At 41.0% G+C, this 23221-nt stretch overlaps 1 protein-coding gene across 13 annotated transcripts in view; it reads left to right on the forward strand.

Annotated features, from left to right (window-relative positions):
* LOC121024399 (mediator of RNA polymerase II transcription subunit 18) overlaps nt 1-23221 on the forward strand; it is a 134645-nt gene that overhangs the window by 105527 nt on the left and 5897 nt on the right. For all 13 annotated transcript variants that reach the window (XM_040466631.1, XM_040466653.1, XM_040466660.1 and 10 more), the window contains 10 exons: nt 1206-1379; nt 1807-1887; nt 5565-5729; nt 6261-6656; nt 11345-11945; nt 13275-13462; nt 14560-14713; nt 19045-19100; nt 20440-20501; nt 22811-22948. In XM_040466631.1, coding sequence (XP_040322565.1) covers nt 1206-1379; nt 1807-1887; nt 5565-5729; nt 6261-6656; nt 11345-11945; nt 13275-13462; nt 14560-14713; nt 19045-19100; nt 20440-20501; nt 22811-22948 — 2015 coding nt within the window. The remainder of the gene's footprint in view (nt 1-1205; nt 1380-1806; nt 1888-5564; nt 5730-6260; nt 6657-11344; nt 11946-13274; nt 13463-14559; nt 14714-19044; nt 19101-20439; nt 20502-22810; nt 22949-23221) is intronic.

Consider the following 23221-nt stretch of genomic DNA (forward strand, 5'->3'; position numbering starts at 1 on the left):
AAAAAAAAGATCAGGATTGTCCCTAAAGCAATATTGTCATAGGCAAACTGGAATCTCACCTCTGATTTCCAAAAAGATTTCATTTAAAAAGAATTTTTTTAAGTTTATTTATTTATTTTGAGAGAGAGAGAGAAAGAGAGAGAGAGCACGAGCACGAGCAGGGCAGGGACAGAGAGAAAGGGAGAAGATTCCAAGCAGGCTCCAAACTGTCAGTGCGGAGCCTAGTGTCGGACTTGAGCTCACAAACTGAGATCGTGACCTGAGCTGAAACCAAGAGTTGGACACTTAACTGACTGAGCCACCCAGGAGCCCCAAGATATTTCTTTTTTTTTTTTTTTTTCATGTTCATTTATTTTGAGAGGGGTGCAGAGAGAGAAAGGGAAAGAGAGAATCCCAAGCAGGCCCCATGCTTTCGGTGTGGAGCCCAACGCGGCGCTCAACCCCTCAAACTGTAAAATCATGACCTAAGCCGAAATCAGGAGTCGGATGCTTAACCAACTGAGCCACCCAAGTATCCCCAAAAAGATTTCATTTTCAAGCACTCTCTCTGTAATGCTCCAGGCCCCGTCCAGCGCTCCAAACGTAGGGTCTTGTGAAGGAAGAAAAGAATCTGAAAAACAGATACAAGTAAGGTGTTAACACTTACTGTGTTACCCCCTCTGAACTGTTAATGTCCTGAGAGAGGAGGGCAGAGGGAGTGAAGTGTTTAGTAGAGAATGATGACTCCCTCACTAAAGATGGAACCCCCTGCTTCAGTGACATGGGAGGCAGTAATGTTAGCTGGGGAGGGCCTCCCCCACGCCAAGAGGATGACAATGGCAACAGCAATAGGCCGCACTGGGGCCAGATCTCATGCATATTGAAAAGACATCCACATTTGTGTGTTTGTGTGTGTGTGCGCACGCATGTGTGAGTACGCACGCCTTTAGAGGTTTTGAGCTGGTTATGATCATCTCATTGAATTTTTGTCCTAAAATGATGTCAGCTTGGTTTGGTTGTTTTTCCCTGTTAGTTATTTATCTGTTATGGATTTTGATGTTTGGTGTCCATGTGATGATGTCCAGGAATCTGTCTGCATGATTGTTTATCATTGCTCTGATCTTTTCCAACTACCACAGGAAGAGAGGGGAAGGGACCTTATAGAAATTATCCTGAAATAATAAATTGGCTGTTCCTTTCCCTGTGTGCCTTTCATCGTATCACAGAAGAAGCAAGCCAGCCCACCGCAGACCCAGGCATGGTCATGGACAGTGTGGAAGCAGGAGACATGACACCTCCCACCAAAAGGAAGAGCAAGTTCTCAGGCTTTGGCAAAATCTTCAAGCCCTGGAAATGGCGGAAAAAAAAAAGTAGTGATAAATTCAAAGAGACATCAGAAGGTGAGGTATTAAGATTTAAATATATGTTGTGAGTTAAAGAGTTTCTTATTTTAGAAGTACCTAACTTTTTCATTCTCTTCCCAAGCTATTAGAACCCCCTATTTGAAGAAGGAATTCAGGCTTTTAGAAATAAAACCCAGCGGTCACTCACTAAGCCTTATATACTGTAGCCTCATCCCCAGATTGCTATTTTAATGGGCTTAAAGTTTATCAAGTGATGAATAAGGATAGTTCCTTTTGGAAATGCTGCTTTCCCAATAACACAGGATATGAAATAAATTAAGTTTAAAGTTGAAGTTAGTTTTCCTGTTCTTTCTTTCCAGAAGATAGAAAATTGAACCACATTATTCTTGTGTCTGTCAAGTTAGAATGCTTAACGTTCACCTTTAACTGCCACATTGCTGAGTGTTTTCCAATTTAATGTTAGTTTTAGAGCGGAAAATATCTATGCGAAAACCGAGAGAAGAGCTGGTTAAAAGAGGGGTTCTTTTGGAAGACTCTGAGCAGGGTGAGTTTGTAAATAAACTACATATGTCTGTCTCTGTACACTTGTTGTTTGATCCTGACTAGGTATTTGAATTTTCTTTTGTTATTGATATCGTTGGGAGGGAGAAGAGATTCTTTAAAACTGTTCATGCATCTGGAATTTTTTTTTCTTAATTTCTATAAAAAGAGAAAAAACAACTCAGTGAAAGAATCTCCAGAAGCACTGGACAGTTCGCTAAAGAATACATACAAATGGGGGCACCTGGCTGCCTCAGTCGGTGGAGCATGCAACTCATGATGTCAGGGTCGAGTTCCACCCTCATGTTGAGCATAGAGATTACTTCAAAAAATTTTTTTAATAGTTTAGCCTAAACTACCTATCCGTGAAACCTGGAGGTATGCATACCTATGTGCCAGCAGGTCCAGAACTTGGTATATACTCAACAAAAACATGTATACATGGGTATCAGGAGAACATATACATACAAATATGCTTGTAGCAGCAATATTTATTAACAGTAGAACAAAATTGGAAAGAATCCAAATGTCTACTGATAATAAAACATAAAAACAATTCGTGGAGGTGCCTGGGTGGCTCAGTCGGTTAAGTGTCTGACTCTTGATTTCAGCTCAGGTCATGATCTCATGATACCTGAGATTGAGCCCTGCGTTGGGCTTTGTGCTGACAGGGCAGAGCCTGCTTGAGATTCTCTCTCTGTCCCCCTCTTTCTGCCCCTCCCCTGCTTGTGCTTCCTCTCTCTCTCTCAAAATGGATAAACATTTAAAAAAAGAATATCCAATAGAAGAAAAGATGGTTTCTTCAACAAATGGTGTTGGGAAAACTGGACAGCTACATGCATAAGAAAGAAACTGGACCACTTCCTTACACTATACATAAAAATAAATTCAAAATGGATCAAAGACCAGGGGGCGCCTGGGTGGCTCAGTCAGTTGAACATCCAGCTCTTGATTTCAGCTCAGGTCATAATACCAGCTTTGTGGGATCAAGCCCCGTGTCAGGCCTTGCAGTGAGTGTGGAGCTTACTTGGGATTCTCTCTCCCTCTGCCCCTCTTCCTGCTCATGTGCTCATCCTCTGTCTCTAAATTTAAAAAAATTAGAAAAAAAATTTAAATAAAAAAATGGAATAAAGACCTAAATGTGAGACCTGTAACCATAAAATTCCTAGAAGGGAATATAGGCAGTAATCTCTTTGGCATCTCCTATAGAAACATTTTTCTAAATATGTCTCCTTTGGCAAGGGAAACAAAAGCAAAATTAAACTATCGGTACTCCACCAAAATAAAAAGCTTTTGCATGTTACAGGAAACTGTCAACAAAACAAAAAGATAACATGCCAAATGGGAGAAGATATTTGCAAATGATATATTCAGTAAAGGGTCAATATCCGATGAAATATGTAAAAAACTTCTACAACTCAACACCAAAAAAAACAAATAACCCAGTTAAAAAATAGGCAGAAGACATGTATAGACATTTTTCCAAAGAAGAGATACAGATGGCCAACAGATACAAGAAGATACTCAGCATCACTAATCATCAGGGAAATGCAAATCAAAACCACAATGAAATAGATACCACGGCATACCTATCAGAATAGCTAGAATCAAAAACAAGAAATAACAGGTGTTGGCAACGATGTGGAGGAAAAGGAACTCTCATACACTGTTGGTGGGAATATAAACTGGTGCAGCCACTATGGAATACAGTATGGATGTTCCTCAAAAAAATAAAAATAGAATTACCATATGACCCAGTAATTCATTCATCTACTAGGTATTTACCCAAAGAAAACGAAAACACCATTTCAGAAAGATACATGCACCTCCATATCTATTGCAGCGTTATTTATAATAGCCAAGGTATAGAAACAAATGTCCACCCATTAATGAATGAATAAAGTATACACACACATACAATGGAGTATTAGCCATTAAAAACAAATGAAATCCTGCCATTTGCAGCAATGTGGATGGATCTAAGGATATAATGCCAAGTGAAATAAGTTAGAGAAAGACATACCATATGATTTCACTCATATGCGGAATTTAAGAAACAAATGAACAAAGGAAAAAGACACACAAAAAACTGACTCTTAAATATAGAGAATAAATTGGTGGTTGCCAGAGGGGAGGTAGGAGGTTGGGTCAGTGAAATAGGTGATGGGGCTTAAAGAATACACTTATCATGATGAGTAGAGTATAGAATTGTTGAGTCATTATATTGTACACATGAAACTAACACTGGATGTTATTTAACTTGAATTTAAAAATACATTAAAAAAATTTTTTTAAAGAACTTTCAGGGGCGCCTGGATGGCTGAGTGGGTTGAGCATCCATCCGACTTTGGCTCAGGTCATGATCTCACAGTTCTCACATAAGTTCGACCAACCCACGTTGGGCTCTTTGCTGTCAGCACAGAGCCCACCTCACATCCTCTGCCCCCTCTCTCTGCTCCTCCCTCACTCGCAGTGTGCCCTCTCTTTCTATCTCTCAAAAATAAGTTTATTTACTTAAAAAATAAAAGAGGGGTGCCTGGGTGGCTCAGTCGGTTAAGTATCTGACTTTGGCTCAGGTCATGATCTCATGATTCATGAATTCAAGTCCCGCTTGGGGTGAGCTCCTGCCCTGCTTCGGCTGAACCCACAAGTCACGCTTCGGCTGAGCCCTGCTTTTCTCTCTCTCTCTCTCTTTCTCTCTCTCTCTCTCTCTCTCTCTCTCTTTCTCTTTCTTTCTCCCTCTCTCCCCCTCTGCACCTTGTCAGATTCTGTCTCTCTGCCCCTCACTCATTTGTGTTCTCTGAATGAATGAATGAATGAATGAATAAATGAATGAATGAAATTTAAAGTAGACAATCCTAAATAAATAACTTGAGAGATAACTGACCACTTTTGCATATATTTTCCTAGCACATGCTGAGTAGAAACCAATTAATAATGTGTCTTAACCTTTCACTGTATGGTTTTCAAAAGTAGCAGTCTTTTTTGGCTTTGAAATGAGTCCTTGGTTTATAATCTAGAAATCCTATTTTTGTTAAGGCTGGGCCATATTAACATAGTGGCAATTTACTGCATTTGCATAGTTGTCAATTTGCTACCTTGCCTGTTTTATTTTTTTTATTTTTTAATGTTTATTTATTTTTGAGAGAGAGAGTGTGAACAGGGGAGGGGCCGAGAGAGAGGGAGACACAAGATATGAAGCAGGCTTCAGGCTCTAAGCTGTCAGCACAGAGCCCGACGTGGGGCTCAAACTCAAGAACGGTGAGATCATGACCTGAACCAAAGTCAAATACTTAACCGACTGAGCCACCCAGGCACCCTGCTACCTTGCCTGTTTTAAAATAGTTGTCAGAATACTTTAGCTTGAGAAATATATTTTCATTTAGCACTCATCTGCTGTAGCCTCTTTACTACTTTCAGCCCAAGCTCTACCTCTTACTGACACTGCATAGATAATGGTTCTGTTTAGTCTAGTAGAAAGTGGTGGGTTGGGTGAAGGAGACTAGTCTCTGAGAACTTATTTCTATTACTACTATAAAAATCCAAATAATCTAGATCTGAATCCTACACTCAAACAGGAAAGGGGAGAAAAGAGATAGGAAACGTTAGAAATCACCAGCTCTTCTCCCTGTCTGATCACACCAGCCCATCAGTCTTGCTCTTTTCTTTTTGACCTTGCAGGTGGTGAGGATCCAGGGAAATTGAGCCATGCCCTGTTAAAGAATGGCCATACCACCCCCATAGGGAGTACCACATCTTCTAGTTCAGTCCAAGCAGATGAAGAGTCAGGAAGAATCACAAGTCTTAGGAAACCTGTCCCAGAAGAGGACCCAAAGAAGCGACTAGGTAAGAAACTCAATTTTTCAGTGTAAGAGCCATGGATCAATCATTCTTGTTTAACTCAGGGTTTTGCTAGAGCCAAGGGGGAAATAAAATCCAGAGAGAATTCTTTTCTCCTTTAGCAATTCCTCAGCTAGTTGCAACTGTAAGTGGAATTTTCCCTTTCTCATTCTTGCATTCCCAAAATACCTAATTTGTAATTCTCAAGGACGGAAGAGAATGTTAAGTGTCAGATACCCGTAGGACTTTTTTGCGCTATACATTCCTCCTCTCCCACCCGTGGGATTCTGTGCCTCCTCCAGTTGCCCGGCCCTTGTGTGAAGAATCAGTCCCATACGGGCCTCTCTTACTTTGAGATTGTGATTGAGAGAAAGTGTCCTATACTTTAAGTATGTTGAGGTTGGGGAACTTTGCCTGTAAACGAATCTACACGTTAAATAATGGAGGAAGCTGACCACGAGTCTATAGATGTGTTAGCTTTTTTCAATCTTGTTATTCTTTTTTCTCTTTTAAATCATATCTGTCATTATTACACAGGCTCGACTGGAAGCCAGCCTAATTCTGAAGCAGAGTCCGTTCCTGAGAATGTACCCAAACAGCCTTTACTTCCCCCTAAAAGACCCTTGTACTCTTCTCACGAAGCAAACGAAGGGCAAGCAAAGGATGCCACTTCCTCTGGCAGCGCAGCAAGGTCCATCTCCTCCACCTCCACTGCCGCCTCCACCTCAGCACCTGCCGCCACCACTCCTGCCACCAACCCAGCAAAAACTGTTAGTTCCTCTGTCCCCCCCTCCCCAGCGCCCAGGACTCTGCCTGCCACTCCTGCCAGCACTAACACTACTGCCACCCCGAGCCTCACTCATACGGTCCCTGCCAAGCAGCCCCCTATCCCTCCCCCTAAACCAGCTCACAGAAATAGCAACCCTGTCATTGGTAAGTAAGTCTTGAGGTTTCCGTTGCTCGGGTTTGGTTTGGTTTGATTTTGGATGGTTGTTTTATTGGAAAACTGGTATAATATTGATTTGGTCTGTGAGAGAGTTCTCCATGTCATGTCCCTTTGGATGCCCTCGATATGGAGAAAAGTCTTGAAGATGAGGCAGATAACTAGGAATGAAAACAGACAGGGAGCAGATATCACTAAAACTAAGCTCCAGGGGCGCCTGGGTGGCGCAGTCGGTTAGGCGTCCGACTTCAGCCAGGTCACGATCTCGCGGTCCGTGAGTTCGAGCCCCGCGTCGGGCTCTGGGCTGATGGCTCGGAGCCTGGAGCCTGTTTCCGATTCTGTGTCTCCCTCTCTCTCTGCCCCTCCCCCGTTCATGCTCTGTCTCTCTCTGTCCCAAAAATAAATAAACGTTGAAAAAAAAAATGTTTAAAAAATTAAAAAAATAAAAAAAAAATAAAACTAAGCTCCAGTTTGGTCAGGAGTGGTGGGGAGTATCTATTTTCCTAAAACAGTATTTCTGAAATACGGTTTATAGTTGGGGGACTGGATGTGAGGACCACAACAGGTTCTGACCTGCGTGGAGAAAAGGGTTGTTTTTGGTTTTTTTTTTTTTAACCTACTTTAAACCACCAGCATCTGCCTTTAGCATGAGCCCAACAGATAAAAAGGTGATTGTATAGATGCCTGTGTAACTTATGATTCAGTGTCTGGCATGATACCTTCATGCAAACTGCAAAAGATATTATTCAAAGTGTCTTGATAAAATCATGTTTTTATCTTGGGAAGAGTCAAGAATGCTACTCTTAGTAAAATAAGTGGCAGAAGAAAGAAAACTTGGAAGATAACCAGCACACTTACCAGTTTAGTAAATTTTTTTTTTTAAGTTTATTATTTATTTTGAGAGAGAAAGAGCTGGAGAGAGGCAGAGAGAGAGGGAGAAACAATCCCAAGCAGGTTCCGTGCTGTCAGTACAGAGCCCAAAACGGGGCTCAGTCTCATAAATTGTGAGATCAAGACCTGAGCCGAAATCGAGAGTACTGAGCCACCCAGGTGCCCCAATTTAGTACATTTTTTTATATTTACCTGAAGTCCTGTTTAGGTCTGCTTTTCTGTACATAATTGCAGACCTTCTTAGAGGAAATTATGAGAAGGGGAGGAGAGGAAAGAGGTAGTTTTTCAGGAAAAATAATACAAGGCTTAGTACTGCGTGAAGTTCTTGTTCGTGATTGAAGGGAGGAATAAAGTATGCTCGTTAAACAGTTAATACCGCCAACTTGTGTGGGTTGACAAGAACCCTGAAAAACAGGCTTAGAATTCATTGTGAGTATGACAGGTTGGAGTAGCTTGATTACAGAAAGGACGGTGGTTATTATTGTTATCACCAACCTAGATGGACAGTCTGTGTTGACTTATCTCTGAGGAACTTGAGCTGCTTTCATATACTTGGCTGTCAGAGCCTCCTTGTGAAGTAGGAAGCCGATTTTATCTATTATATGGTTAGGGCAATTATAACATGAAGAACTTGTGACTCACTCAGGGTTGCAGTTAATGAGAAATAGAAACCAAACATAGGCTTTTCAGCTCTTGAGCCCAGACTTCTGTCCTGTACACTGATATTCTCAAACTGCTGTCTAGACAAGCTCTCTTCTCGATCAACCTAGAGGACTTGTGAAACACAGATTGCTGGGCCCTGCCCTTAGAGTTTCTGAACCAGTAAGTCTAGGGTGGGCCTGAGAATTTGCGTTTCTAGTAAGTTCCCAGATGATGCTGATGCTACATATATGGGGACCACACATTGAGAACCATTGCTCTAAAGCAGTAATACTTCACTCTTTTCGGGGTAAGACAATTATAAAAAATAATAATATGTGTACTGTAACCTGGGCTGAACCTTAGAGGCCATGCTTGGCCTAAGGTGAATAGCCCAAAGCAATAGGTCTTGTGACTAGGGGATCAACATCAGTCCTGAGTGGTCCTCAGTAGAAGGAGAAAAATAGGAGAGTTTTTATAAGTTTTTATTAAGGCTAAATAGCTATGATTTAAAGGACTACCCTTTATTCTGAAATTATGACCTTCCTAATTCTTTGATGTTAAAAAGCCATTTCTTTCCTGAAAGGATTCTGTTCACAAATGGTTTGCTTAGTATTAAGTCTTGGAAATATTAAAAATTGACAACCTGAGGTTGGTTGAGATTTTCATTTTAGTTTTATTGGTTCATGAGATCCAAACATTTGGAAACTACTGCTTTAGAATTGCTATGTCTACTGACAGGCATAACAGTGTTAGGACTAAGAACTAATTAGGACAGAGGGAGGACCATCATAAATAGCTGAACAGATGAAGGGAATTTGTAACCCCTCCAATGAGCATTCTGGCATCTTCCCCTCAAAATTACAACCAAGTGTCCTTGCAAGGATAAATATAAGACAGTTCACTTCCTTAACATTTTGAGGTATGTGTGAGTATATATGTGTGTGTATATATATATATATATATATATATATATATATATATATTCCTTAAATCACCAAAGATAATTTACCTTATCAATTCAAACAGTAAAATAATCAAATTTGGTCCCATCAGGTGTAGATTTTGTTGCAAATGGAATTTATAACTGCTATTTTTAGAGAGGCAACAAAAGTCCAGTCTACCCAAAAATAATCTCTTTCATTGAAGCTAAAATTAATTTTTTTTAATTTTAATATTTAAAAGTAATATTTTTTGTGTGTGTATGCAATGTTTTTCTAGAAAGTCTTTTAAAAATTTAAGGGATGCTTGGGTAGCTCAGTCGGTTAAGCGTCCAATTTTTGGTTTCCACTCAGGTCATGATCTCACGGTTCTTGTTTTTGAGCCCCATGTCATTCTCCACACTGACAGTGTGGAGCCTGCTTGGGACTCTAATCCCTCTCTCTCAAAAATAAATAAACATTTTTTTTTTTATTTACTTAAGATATATAACACTGTATGTTATTTATACTGGAATTAAATTTTTAAGTGCATTTGGGCATTTATAATATATAAAAAGCTAAAGGTTATTAAAATAATATGAAGCTAGGGGAGCCTGGGTGGCTCAGTCAGTTGGGCATCTGACTTCAGCTCAGGTCATGCTCTTAGTTCATGGGTTCGAGCCCTGCATCGGGCTCTGTGCTGACAGCTCGGAGCCTGGAGCCTGCTTCGGTTTCTGTGTCTCCCTCTCTCTGCCCTTTCCCCTCTCATGCTCTGTCTCTCTCTGTCTCTCAAAGATGAATAAACGTTAAGAAAAAAAAAAATTTTTTTAATAATATAAAGCTAATTTATTCACAATCAATTATGATTATCTCACATATTTAAATTATTTTCATAATTTAGCCTATGGGCAAGTAGGTATGCCTAATAAAATGTATATATAGTTAAAACTGAAAAAAAATTACTTATGATAAATGACATTAAAACATTATCAAATTAGCTAGCTTTTTACTTTAAATGCTACCAGTAGAGTGGGACTTAGGGCAAGTAAATTTTTATTTCAGGGGACCTTGAGGTATTGCTCTCTAGGTAAGACATCTGGAACCATTTGAAAACAAGTGGTGTGACCAAAATTAGGGTTTTGAGTGAAGGATGAGGGGTTGGTGATCAAGAGACATACTATTTAATTACTTTGCAGGATTAGCTCCTGCGTGATATGATGATCCATTTCTTAAAGGCCATTTGGAGCCCTCCAAAGGGACTTTGCTGACTCAAAACCTCAGTCATTGTGGGCTTGGGGGAATCACATAGGGGTGCATACTGACCTGATACAAGGTAGGAGCCTCTAGTCTCATAAACGTGTATCGAGGATCCACTGTGTGCCAAGCACTATGCCCACCTCTGTGGATATGCTGATGGAAACAAGGAACCTATAGTAGAGTGGGGAGTGCAGATGAAGGTTTGGGTGTAAAGGATAAGAGGTATGGACAGTAATAAGAATCACAAAGACAGTGGGATCAAAGACAGAGGGATCTGGAGTCTAATGATAAGACCTGGGAACTAGCTGAGCCCCTGCCTGTGTGTTGTCTGATCTTGGCAGGTCACCTAATTTCTGTGGCTTCAGCTTTTCCTTCTGTAAAATGGTAAAGATAATCTCCGGTGTAAGGAGAATCTGAAGTTAAGGATAGCAGAGCACTTTGATTTTCTCAAAGACCTTTGTATTTGCTATAAAAAGTCAGGATGTCATTACTGCTAATTTTATAATGCAGAGCTGGGATATCTAGATGTTATTATTTATCAAGCTGTGGTAACAATGCCTGATAGTGTTTGGGGTTTTTGTTTTTTTTTTTTTTTTTTAGGGCTACCTTCATGTCTAAATTTTTTAATGGCATTCTGTTAGACAAAAAACTCACCCACATTCTTTATCTCTTTATATTAACTTTATCTACCTCAAGTCATAAAAAGTTGTCATGTTAGAGCAAAGAAGTAAGAATTACTTTTCACCAGAGTATTAAGGTAGTGGTCTTCCTGCATGCCTGTACATTTATTAGGCTTTCTAGATACCTAAATACAAATTTCATTTCGGCACGCGATATCTAGGATGTGGCAAAGTCAAGAAATGGATTGGTTTGCCTAAAAGCTAAGAGTAAGCTCAGTTCTAATCTAGGCGTTAGGCTGGCCCCTCATTGTGAAGCCATCTTAAATTGAGGTGTTATTCTCTCTTTTCCAGCTGAACTGTCCCAGGCAATAAACAGCGGTACATTGTTATCAAAACCATCCCCACCTTTACCACCAAAGAGAGGCATTCCGTCAGCCTTGGTACCCACCTTGGAGTCTCCTGCCACCGCCACCGCCACAAAAGCACCATCTGATCAGAGAGAAAAGAGCACATGCTCTGTGGGCTCTGAACCACTGTTGATGATCCCACCTCTCTCTCCGTCCCCACCGCTGCCTACTCATACACCTCCTGAACCCCCACGGTCCCCTCCATTCCCTGCTAAGACTTTTCAAGTTGTGCCAGAAATTGAGTTACCACCGTCCTTAGACCTACCCCAGGAGGTTTCCCAGCAGGAAGATCAGAAAAAGGAAGTGCCTAAGAGAATGTTGGACCACAGCTTTGGAGAGCCCCATGTACCCTGTAGGCTGCCTCCACTCCCACTGCATATCCGAATCCAGCAGGCCCTGACCAGCCCGCTTCCCATGACTCCTCCCTTGGAAGGCTCTCACAGAGCTCACTCCTTGCTCTTTGAGTACAGTGACAACTTTTCTGAGGACAGCAGCACCCTAGGTCGGACCAGGTCACTTCCCATCACTATTGAAATGCTGAAAGTGTGAGTGCCTTTAAAGCTTGCCTTTTGTTTCCTCTTCTTTACTCTAGGTAGCCCTTCTTGGAGAAAATTGCTTATAAAAAGAAAATGTGAATAAATTTAAAGTAAGAATACTCAACAAATAAGACATGTTCTAAAGTTTGGACATTATTTACTCTGCTGATTTCTATAACATTGTTTCCACAGCAGTCACAAACATCTGTACTTGAAAATTAAAACCACTTTATTTTTTGTACATGATACAAGGGAGGCAGTGTAACAGAGTACTTAAGGAGCATTGATGTTGGAGTAAAATAGCTCTGGGTTCAAATCCCACCTCCACCTCTTCCTGGCTTGTAGTAGTGTACGTTCCTTAACTTTTCTGCTCTTGAGCTGTCTACCCATAAACGGAGTAATCCCCACCCATAGGCTTGTGAGGATGAAATTCGACACATCTGAAAGTCTGGGACCTGGCACCTGAACTCGGTGGAGCGGGACAGAGAGCAGTCTGGAGAAAAAGAAGGGAACTCTGAAAGATAGCTCAGTGTTCCAGCCTCATAGACTGGACCTGGCCATTGTATTCTTTCCCTCATCTGTCCCCAGACACCTTGCCTTTTTAAAATTCCAACGATGTGTGACTAAAGGTTAACACTTTTTGGCCATTTGGAGATTTGCCTTGCTAGCTAAAAGAATTGTCACAGAGCTGTTGCGGCATACTGCTAATTAGTTGCTTTGCCATAATCTTTGTACCTGCGGGTATAATTTTTTTACTTCCTGGAAAGAGACCGTTTAGGAGTTCAAGATAGACTAAGTCAGTTTTATGCCTGCACAATAGAAAGGGGAGAAGTTAGTTTTCATCTTTGCTTCTTTGGATTAGATTATCATTTTGTCCCACTCCATTGTTAAACCAAGGGAAATAAATGGGTTAAATGTCTTTATTGCATATCTTCCATGAGCCAGATACAGTGTTAGATGCTCTGTGGTCTTCTCACTTAATCAGCCCAAAACAGACTTGAATCTCACATGTAGATCATTAGGGCCCTGTGTGCCAAACACTAATACAGTCTAGAATTTATCTGTTTGTCACAACAAGCCTCGGAGGTAAGTATCATTCACATTTACAGAAAAGCTAAATAACTTACAAGCTATGAATAAGTTGTAGAGCTAGGATTTAAACCCAGAGCCTTTTAGATTAATAGCTGCTAAAAAGTTTCTTAGCAAGATGGTTAAAGTTAAGGGAAGGAATAAATTTTTTCATTTGTGGAGTTTTCCATAGTTATTCAGTATTTTGCCATGCAAATCAGTTACCTGTTATGTTTCTGAAAGGAAAACATAATTATATTCATTTGTTAGTCCAGACGATGAAGAGGAGGAGGAGCAGACCCCCCCATCTGCATTCACTGAAGATGTGGCATCTACCTCAGTTGTTCCCAAACTGCCACGGTGTCTGCAGGAAGAGGAGGAAGAGAAGGAGAGTGACTCTGATTCAGAAGGTCCCATTCAGTACCGAGATGAAGAGGATGAAGAGGAGAGCCATCATAGTAAGAAAGGGATAAGCACAGGAGAGAATTATTTTACCGATAAAGCTGCTCTTAGCAAATAGAAGACGAATGGAAATAGGCACTCTCTCCCATCAGGTCATCTGGTAACTGATACTGGAGGCCATTGTGAAGGAGCCTTGTCCCTGCTGTTCCCACTGTTCTAACAAGGCAGTGAGAGGGAGCCAAGTAGATTGAGTCATGCAGGTTTTTATTTGTTTGTGATTGAAAAATTATTTACCTTGATGGTATTAAAGAATTAGCAGAAGAAAGTTGGTATTTGAGCTGCATTGAAAAGACATAGTGATCCTCTGCTTTAGTCTCATGAACTTACTGTGTCCATGGGGCAAAGAAAAAAATCCATGTTCATGTACGCAAATCTGCAGATAATGGAATCCTGATTACTAAAAATGAGAAGGCAGCTTTAAGAATAGGAATCTTGGGGGTGCCTGGGTAACTCCTCAGACATTCGACTTTGGCTCAGGTCATGATCTCACGGTTCATAGGTTTGAGCCCTGCATCAGGCTCTGTGCTGACAGCTCAGAGCCTGGAGCCTGCTTTGGATACTGTGTCTCCTTCTCTCTCTGCCCGTCCCCTACTTTTAATGCTTTAAATAAGCATTAAAAAAAAAACTTAAAAAGAATAGGAATCTTGGGGTGCCAGGCTGGCTCAGCCCGTGGAGCATATGACTGTTGATCTCAAGATCATGAGTTCAAGCCCCATTTTGGGTGTAGAGCTTACTTTAAAAAAAAAAAAAAAAAAAAAAAATGGGAATCTTAGGTGTGTTAATGCAAATGCCTTTGTGTTGTAATTCGGAGGGCTATCCCATGTTTAGATTCTTGTTCTTCTAGCAACCTTCTTTAGAAGGAACATAGAGAAATGTAGAAGACAGAAGGTATCTTTAGCCCAACTGAATCCATCTGGCTAATTAGATTTTTAGAGGTCTTCAGCTTTACCCCCCACCTCTACATTAGCTGAGTTACCTGGAGGCCAAGTAGAAAGCTGAGAGTTGCGATACTGTTTGTTCAGACTCTTGCCTAGTTCCAGGTGAGGTTGGTTGAGCCTTAGTGTCTACTTTTTTTTCTTCCCCTTGTGCAAAGGTGCTCTGGCCAACAAAGTGAAGAGGAAGGACACACTGGCAATGAAGCTGAACCACAGACCCAGTGAACCAGAGCTGAACATGAATTCCTGGCCTCGGAAAAGCAAAGAGGAGTGGAATGAAATACGGCACCAGATTGGGAACACACTGATCCGGTAGTTCTTTGCTTAGAATACATGGATTTTATTTGATTTGGCCAGTAGGTGTGTTAGATACTTACTTTGTGGTGCATTCACTTACCTTTTTTTCTTTTTTGATTTTAGAAACAGCGTAATTTTTAAAAATACACATTGTACACACTTGGATATCCTCTTGGAACTTGAAAATTAAGGAACCAAATGGCTCTTGGAGCTTTAAACCATGAGATAGACATAAATACGGCTTTTAAATTTTCTAGGGGCGTCTGGGTGGCTCAGTCAGTTAAGTGTCTGACTTCGGCTCAGGTCATGATCTCACGGTTTGTCAGTCTGAGCCCTGCATCGAGCTCTCTGCTCTCTGCATAGCCTACTTTGGATCCTCTGTCCCCTTCTCTCTCTGTCTCTCTTTGTCTCTGTCTTTGTCTTTGTCTCTGTCTTTGTCTTTGTCTCTGTCCCCCCACTGCCTGTACTCACACTCTCCCTCCCCCCTCTCTCTGTCTCTCTTTGTCTATCTCTCTCAAAAATAAATAAACATAAAAAAATAAAAGTTTCTGGAGAATCTGTCTCAGTCAGTAGAGTATGTGACTGTTGATCTGGGGCTCCTGAGTTCAAGCCCCATATTGAACATGGAGCTTACTTAAAAAAAAAATTTTAAGTAATTCACGTGGTTCCTAGGCCAGCAAGACTCCTCTGTCATGTATCCAGTTACTCAGCTATGAGGTGTCAACCCAATTAAAGATCACACCCATATTTTTCATTGTATCTATTTCACATGTTCCACGTATCTGCCTTTGAAATTTCAAAGTGTTAGTATATTTTTCAAGTCAGGTGGAACGAAAAGCATAGAGAAACTGAATGCAGGCCAGCTTCCTGCACATGTAATGTACACAAAGTCCAGGTATATAGATAGCTATTGGACCAACTCAGATGTTTCTCTTGGTAGAGTGAGGAAAAGGAAGTGGAACTCTTGGCATATTCTTAACAAAATAATTAACTTAGGGTGTTCATTAATTGAGATCTATTCTTTCCTGCCTCAGACACCTGGCTTTGCTATTGGCCAGGATGGCAATCTTAATGCAGAACTGTGGCTCTCTGGGTGTCAGCAAAAGACTATCAACAATAGGAATTAGTTTAGAATGAGAATCTTTGACAACAGATTACTTTTTCCAGGGCGCCTGGGTGGCTCAGTTGGTTAAGCGTCCTACTTCAGCTTAGGTCATGATCTCGCACTTTGTGAGTTCGAGCCCTTCATCAGGCTCTGTGCTGACAGTTCACAGCCTGGAGCCTGCTTCAGATTCTGTGTCTTCCTCGCTTTCTGCCTCTCTCTCTCTCTCTTTCTCTCTCTCTCAAAAATAAACATTAAAAAAATATTTAAATATTTACAGGTAAATCTGACAAAAGATTGTGTAAGACCTGTACATAGCAGGATATAATAAAATCCTGCTGAAGAAAGTAAAGAAGAATTAAATAAATGGAGAGAAATACCATATTCATGGGTCAGAAGTCTCAAGTACCGTAAGATATCAATACATACAATTCCAATCAAACTAACCCCCAGAAGGCTTTTTTTTTAATTGGCAAACTGATTTAAAAATTCTTATGGAGGGGCGCCTGGTTGGTTCAGTCGGTTGAGCATCCAACTTCTACTCAGGTCATGATCTCACAGTTCATGAGTTTGAGCCCTCCATTGGTCTCTGTGCTAACAGCTCAGCCTGGAGCCTGCTAAGGATTCTGTGTCTCCCTCTCTCTCTGCCCCTCCCCCACTTGCTCTCTGTCTCAAAAATAAACTTTAAAAAAAAAAAAAGGATATAGGGCACCTGGGTTGTTCACTTGGTGTCCAACTTCTGCTCAGGTCATGATCTTATGATTCGTGAGTTCAAGCCCTGTATCGGGCTCTGCACTACCAGTGCAGCTTGGGGTGCTCTCGCTCTCTCTCTCTCTCTCTCTCCCTCTCCCTCTCCCTCTCCCTCTCCCTCTGCCCCTCTCCCACGCTCACTCATGCACTCTGTCTCAAATAAACTTTAAAAAAAATTTTTTAAGAAGATTATAAAGCTAAAGTAACCTAATCAGTGTGGTGTTGACATAAAGATAGATAAACTGCACGGAAAAGAGAGCCCAGAAATACACCCACCCGTATATGTACAGCCCATTTTTGACAGAGGTACAAAGATAATTTCATGAAGAAAGGATGGTTTTTTCAACAAATGGTGCATAAAAATTACTTCAGTCCTTGCCTTGCATCATATACAAAAAATTAACTCAAAATGAATCCTGCATTTAAATATGAGAGCTAAAGCTACAAAACTTCTAGAAGTTAAAGATTTCTCAGCCATGATCTCAAAAGCATGATTCTTAAGTGAAAAACATTGATGAACTGCACTTCATCTAAATTAAACATTTTTGTTCTTTGAAAGACACTGAAGAGAAGGTAAAAAACAAGCCACAAACTGGCAGAAAATATTTGTGAATCATGCATCTGACAAAGGTCTTTTATCTAGGAAGAACTCACCAAACTTAATAAGAAAACAACAACCCAATTCTTAAAAGGTGGGGAGAAGATTTCAAAGAAATCTTCTTTGATTTCTTTGATGGCAAATAAGCATATGGAAAGATGCTCAACATCCTTAGTCATTAGGGAAATGCAGATTAAAACCACAGTGAGAAACCACTCCAAGCCCACTAGGTTGGCTAAAATTGTACAATTTAAAAGACTAATAATACCAAGAGTTGCTAAGGATACGGAGCAGCTGGATTCTCATACACCGGTGGTGGTAGGAGTGTAAAATAGTAGAACTATTTTAGGAAACAATTTGTAAATTTCTTTTAAAAAATCAAATGTATGATCCAGCTATTCCATTAGCTATTATTTCTAATAGCCACCCTAAAAAAAATAGAAACAACATAAATATCCATCACAGGGCAAATGGATGAACAAATTGTGGCGTGATCATTCAGTGGAATACTGCACAGGAAAAAAAAAAGCAACAGTTTATGATGCTACAACTCAGATAGAGCTCAGTAATTATGCTGCAAGAGGGTTGACCAAAAAAAAAAGTACATACTATATTGTTTTATATAAAATTTTTTTAGGGGCGCCTGGGTGGCTCAGTCGGTTGAGCGTCCAGCTTCAGTTCAGGTCACGATCTCACGGTTTGTGAGTTCAAGCCCTGTGTCGGGCTCTGTGCTGACAGCTCAGAGCCTGGAGCCTGTTTCGGATTCTGTCTCCCTCTCTCTCTGCTCCTCCCCCACTCGTGCTCTGTCTCTGTCTCTGTTTCTCTCTCTCTCTCTCTCTCTCTCTCTCTCTCTCTCTCTCTCAAAAATAAATAAAACATTAAAAAAAATTTTTTTTTATTTTTTTAATGTTTTATTTATTATTGAGAGAGAGAGAGAACACGAGTGGTGGAGGGTCACAGAGAGAGGGAGACACAGAATCCGAAGCAGGCTCCAGGCTCTGAGCTGTCAGCACAGAGCCCGACGTGGGGCTCGAACTCACAACTGTGAGATCGTGACCTGAGCTTAAGTCAGACACTTAACTGACTGAGCCACCCAGGTGCTCCATATATAAAATTTTAGAAATTGAAAACTATAGGTACATAAAGCAGGTTTATTTGCGGGGGGGCAAGGAGATTGAAATTATAAAATGGAAATGAGGGGTCTCTGGGTGGCTTAGTTCATTCATCATCCCACTCTTGATTTTGGCTTAGGTCATGATCTAATGGTTCATGAGGTCAAGCCCCGTATCAGGTTCTGTGCTGACAGCTCAGGGCCTGGAGCCTGCTTCAGATTCAGATTTAAAAAAAGAGAGAGAAAGAGAGAGAGACAACTTTAAATTCCAGTAGTTGCAAAATCACTGGTTTAAAAATCAAAAGAAAGATATCAGAGTCGTGAGAAGGATTGTAAAAATATATATATATTAAAATCTCAGTCCTCATTCTGGTTTTCTGGGTTAGAATTTCTGTTACGTGTCTTGAGGGCCTGTGCTCCTTCCACAGGTCTGTTTGGGAGCTTCCAGTCCAGTGCAAACCTTCACTTCACAGATGAGTACACCCAGGATCTGACTGAGCTCTTTTGTGGTGACAGGGCTCGTTAATATCAGAGCTAGCATTGGAATCTTTTCCTCCTGTTTGCATGTACAGTTTCTTTTTATGTTATAATATTCATGTTAACACTTTCAACATGAAAATTGTTTCATAAACAATCAGATAAACAAATGAAATACCAAAACAGTTTGAAAATGTATTGCTTTCTTGCTAATGTAGGGGCTAATATAAACTGAGAGCAAAACAATTCTGAATAAGTGGAATTGGGAGGTTTAACATGGGCAATACCCTTATTTATCTCCTTTTTAGACGACTGAGTCAAAGACCGACAGCAGAAGAACTAGAACAGCGGAATATACTACAACGTGAGTCCGGCTATGGGCATAAAGTTGTACAGCTTTTCTTTGTAGATTTCTGACTTTAAGGCACATACTGGAGTAGAGAAGAGAAGCATTTTCTGCAAGGGCCAAGGAGAGGGTGTTCGGCCCAGGGAGGACTATTCATATCTTTTCTCCGGAAGGAACAGAACTCCCCCAAGCTTCCTTTACAAGATATCAGCATAGTATTGCTTAGTGTACTGGGAACCTCCAGAAAATTTTGTTCCAATATTCTCGCAGTATCCTGAGACCTGCTTTGGCCATGTGGGGAGGATTTGACAGCATGTGGCAGATACTGCCCAACTTTCCTCCTTAGGGAAGTGAGGTTGTGGCTGTGCACCTTCCTATTCCTAGTGGACTTTGAGGGCTAGGGCCCAAAGCGAGGCCCAGATGCAGGAGCCTTCCTGTCTTTTTCATTTTTTAAGACTTTGGTACATCTAAAGTCACAAAATAAGACCATGTGTTTCATTTACTTTCTATGTGCATAATTACCTTCCTAAAATAACATTCAATCTGATATACATTTGATTTCGTTTTCCAGATTATAGGATGAATTTTGCCCTTAAAAACCACCACACTGAGAGGATTAGGCTTCATAGAGTTACTTGTGGGCATGCTCAGTCTGCCCAGTCCATCCCCCCTGTTCCCTCATCACTATGTGCATATATACAGCTTAGTCACTAAGTGAATTTTAAACTTAGAAACCTTTGTAGACATATCACATGAAACTTAGTGTGATCTCCATTCTTCATTCTTGGGGGTTGCTCTTGAGCAAGAATCTGCAGAGTTTTTCTAAAGGGCACATAGTAAATATAATCACTTAAAAATGTAAAGATCAGGGGCGCCTGGGTGGCTCAGTCAGTTAAGTGTCCAACTCTTGATTTCAGCCCAGGTCATGGTCTCACGGTTTGTGAGATCAAGCCCTATATTGGGCTCTGTGCTGACAGTGTGGAGCCTGCTTGAGATTCTCTCTCTCCCTCTCTCTGCCCCTCCCCCTCTCCCCCTCTGCCTGCGCACAGGTGCAGGCACTCTCTCAAAATAAATAAACGTAAAATAAATAGTTAAAAAATGTAAAGATCATTATTAGCTCATGGACAGTAAAAATACAGGCAGCTGGCTGGATTTGGTACCATAGTGCTGCTGACCCTCGCTCCTAAGTATTTGACTCTACCAGTTGACAAAATTATCTTGATTGGCCATCCCCAAAGTTCGTATTTTATTCTGACTTGGAGCCTATAAGAAATATCTGCCATGTGATTACTGAATACTTTGATATGCAAATGGCCATTTTGAAGTAATATTCTTTGTTTTGGACTATTGACTGTAGCTAAAAATGAAGCTGATCGGCAGGCAGAAAAACGAGAGATTAAACGTCGTCTTACTAGAAAGGTATGTAGCCCAGCTGTTCGGTTTCAGTCTGTCTACTGACCACATATCTTGTATTTGAATGACCTATTTGGTTAGAAAGAAACGTTTGACTTGAATTGCCATAGGTTGCTATGAAAATGTAATACATGATGCAGATACTGAAAACAACACAACATTATCCAGAGCATTTTTGGTGTGTGCCTGGGTGGCTCAGACTGTTAAGTGTCTGACTTCAGCTCAAGTCATGATCTCACAGTTGATGACTTCGAGCCCTGCATCCGGTTCTCTGCTGTCAACACAGCCCACTTGAGATCCTCTGTCTTCCTCTCTATACCCTTGCCCTTCTCATGCTCTCTCTCTCTCTCTCTCTCTCTCTTTCTCTCTCTTTCTCTCTCTTTCTTTCTCTCTCTCTGAAAAATAAACATTTTTAAAAAAAAAAGCACTTTTGGGGCACCTGGCTGGCTCAATCAGTTAAGTATCTGACTTCGGCTCAGGTCATGATCTCACAGTTCGTGGGTTCGAGCCCCATGTCGGGCTCTGTGCTGACAGATCAGAACCTGGAGCCTGCTTCAGATTCTGTGTCTCCCTCTCTCTCTCTGCCTCCCCCCCACTCACTTTCTGTCCTCACTCTCTCTCATAAAAATAAACATTAAAAAAAAATTTTTTTTGAAAAGCACTTTTATCCCATTTTTACTATTTAAAGAATGCCTGGCACAAGGTGCTCCATTAATGTTTGCATAAATTCTGACCTTTTATTTGGCAAACCTGGGATTTGATGTAGACTCTAAAACCTGTTGAAGTAATAGGTTGAAGTAACCTCTAAAACGGTAACAGAAGGAGTATGTAGCATTCAATTTTGCAAGGCACACTGGTGTTTTCTAATCAGAAAGAACTGAACTGACCCTTAGTGATACCAGAAGTATCACTACCAGAAGTATATAAACCAGAAGTATAAAAACACCAACTGGGATTTGTTCTTGGTCCCAGATCGAATGGGGTAGAATCTTTTCTGTCCTAGACCTGTGTTGGCTTTTAAGCTTTTTCCTTTCCTTCCCACAATAATAGTTTGTAATTGGCTCCTGTAGATTCTGATTTGGCCTGAACTCTCTAGATATTTCTTAAAACTTACAAGAATCCCCAGAAGAGCAAAGGATCTAGACGGTTTCTTCCTGATTTCTCCCACTTTTCCCCTTCCCCAGGAACAGAGGAATTATCCTTGTTAGATTGAGGGGAGCTCAGTCTAGAGGCCAGAGCTGGACTCGATGCCTTCAGATTGAGCAGGTTACCTGACTATGCAACCTTAAATCCTGATTCGTTACCAGATCTAGGCATTATTCATAATAAAAGGAAATTCACCCTTTATATTACCCACTAGACCTTGCTTTCATATTAAAGGTATTCGCTTCCTAATGTATTATATGTTAGTGTCTAGCTCTGATCCTTTTGTTCCCCAAAATGTAGTCCACAGACCAGCAGCATTGGCATCACCTGGGAGCTTGTAGAGATGCGGAATCTCAGGCCGCACCTCAGACCTTAATCAAAATCTACATTGTAACCAGATCCCCAAATGCTTTGTATGCATATTTAAGTTTGAGAAACACCGGGTATACTGGTTATACTGGTTTATAGCTATGGTTCTCAATGTTAGCTGTGGCATTCAGGAGCTTTAAAAAAAACAAAACAAAACAAGGGGCCTCTGGGTGGCTCAGTCCGTTGAGCATCAGACTTCGGCTCAGGTCACGACTCATGGTTGACGAGTTTGAGCCCCGTGTCGGGCTCTGTGCTGACAGCTCAGAGCCTGGAGCCTGCTTCGGATTGTGTCTTCCTCCTCTCTCTCTGCCCCTCCCTTGTTCATGCTCTATCTGTCTCTGTCTCAAAAATAAATAAACATTAAAAAAATTGTTTTTTAAACAAAACCTCCCAATACCCAGAATCTTTGGGAATGGACCCAGGGATCAGTCGTGTTTAAAGGTCCCCAGGAGGGGCGCCTGGGTGGCGCAGTCGGTTAAGCGTCCGACTTCAGCCAGGTCACGATCTCACGGTCCGTGAGTTCGAGCCCCGCGTCGGGCTCTGGGCTGATGGCTCAGAGCCTGGAGCCTGTTTCCGATTCTGTGTCTCCCTCTCTCTCTGCTCCTCGCCCGTTCATGCTCTGTCTCTCTCTGTCCCAAAAATGAATAAACGTTGAAAAAAAATAAGTAAATAAAAAAAATAAAGGTCCCCAGGCAATTCCAGTGTGCAGTAAGGTTGAAGCGCTGGGTTAGAGGCGGTTTGAATGCATGATTGATGCCTCATCCCTGGCATAATGAATTAAGAGGCTCCATTTCTTTCAGCTCAGTCAGAGGCCGACTGTGGCTGAACTACTTGCCAGGAAGATTCTGAGATTTAATGAATATGTGGAGGTAACAGATGCTCAAGATTATGACCGGCGAGCCGATAAACCTTGGACCAAACTGACCCCTGCTGACAAGGTGCCTGTTGGTGTGTGTGTGTGTGTGTGTGTGTGTGTGTGTGTGTGTGTGTGTCTCTCTATTTGAAGAATGTATTTGAAGGGGAAAACATAATATTTTTACTTTTTGATATGTTAAATTTCTAATCAAGATATAAAATGCCAAGATGTAAGAACCAAAACTTTATACTAATGACTCCATCACCACCACCATCACCACAACCAAAAAAAAAAAAAAAAAGAAAATCCTTGCTACATCACAGAGTCCACAAATCTGGAAGGAAATAAAACACAT

The sequence above is a fragment of the Herpailurus yagouaroundi genome, unplaced genomic scaffold (genome assembly GCF_014898765.1).
Source record: "Herpailurus yagouaroundi ecotype Mexico unplaced genomic scaffold, PumYag 77, whole genome shotgun sequence".
Classification (NCBI taxonomy): domain Eukaryota; kingdom Metazoa; phylum Chordata; class Mammalia; order Carnivora; family Felidae; genus Herpailurus; species Herpailurus yagouaroundi.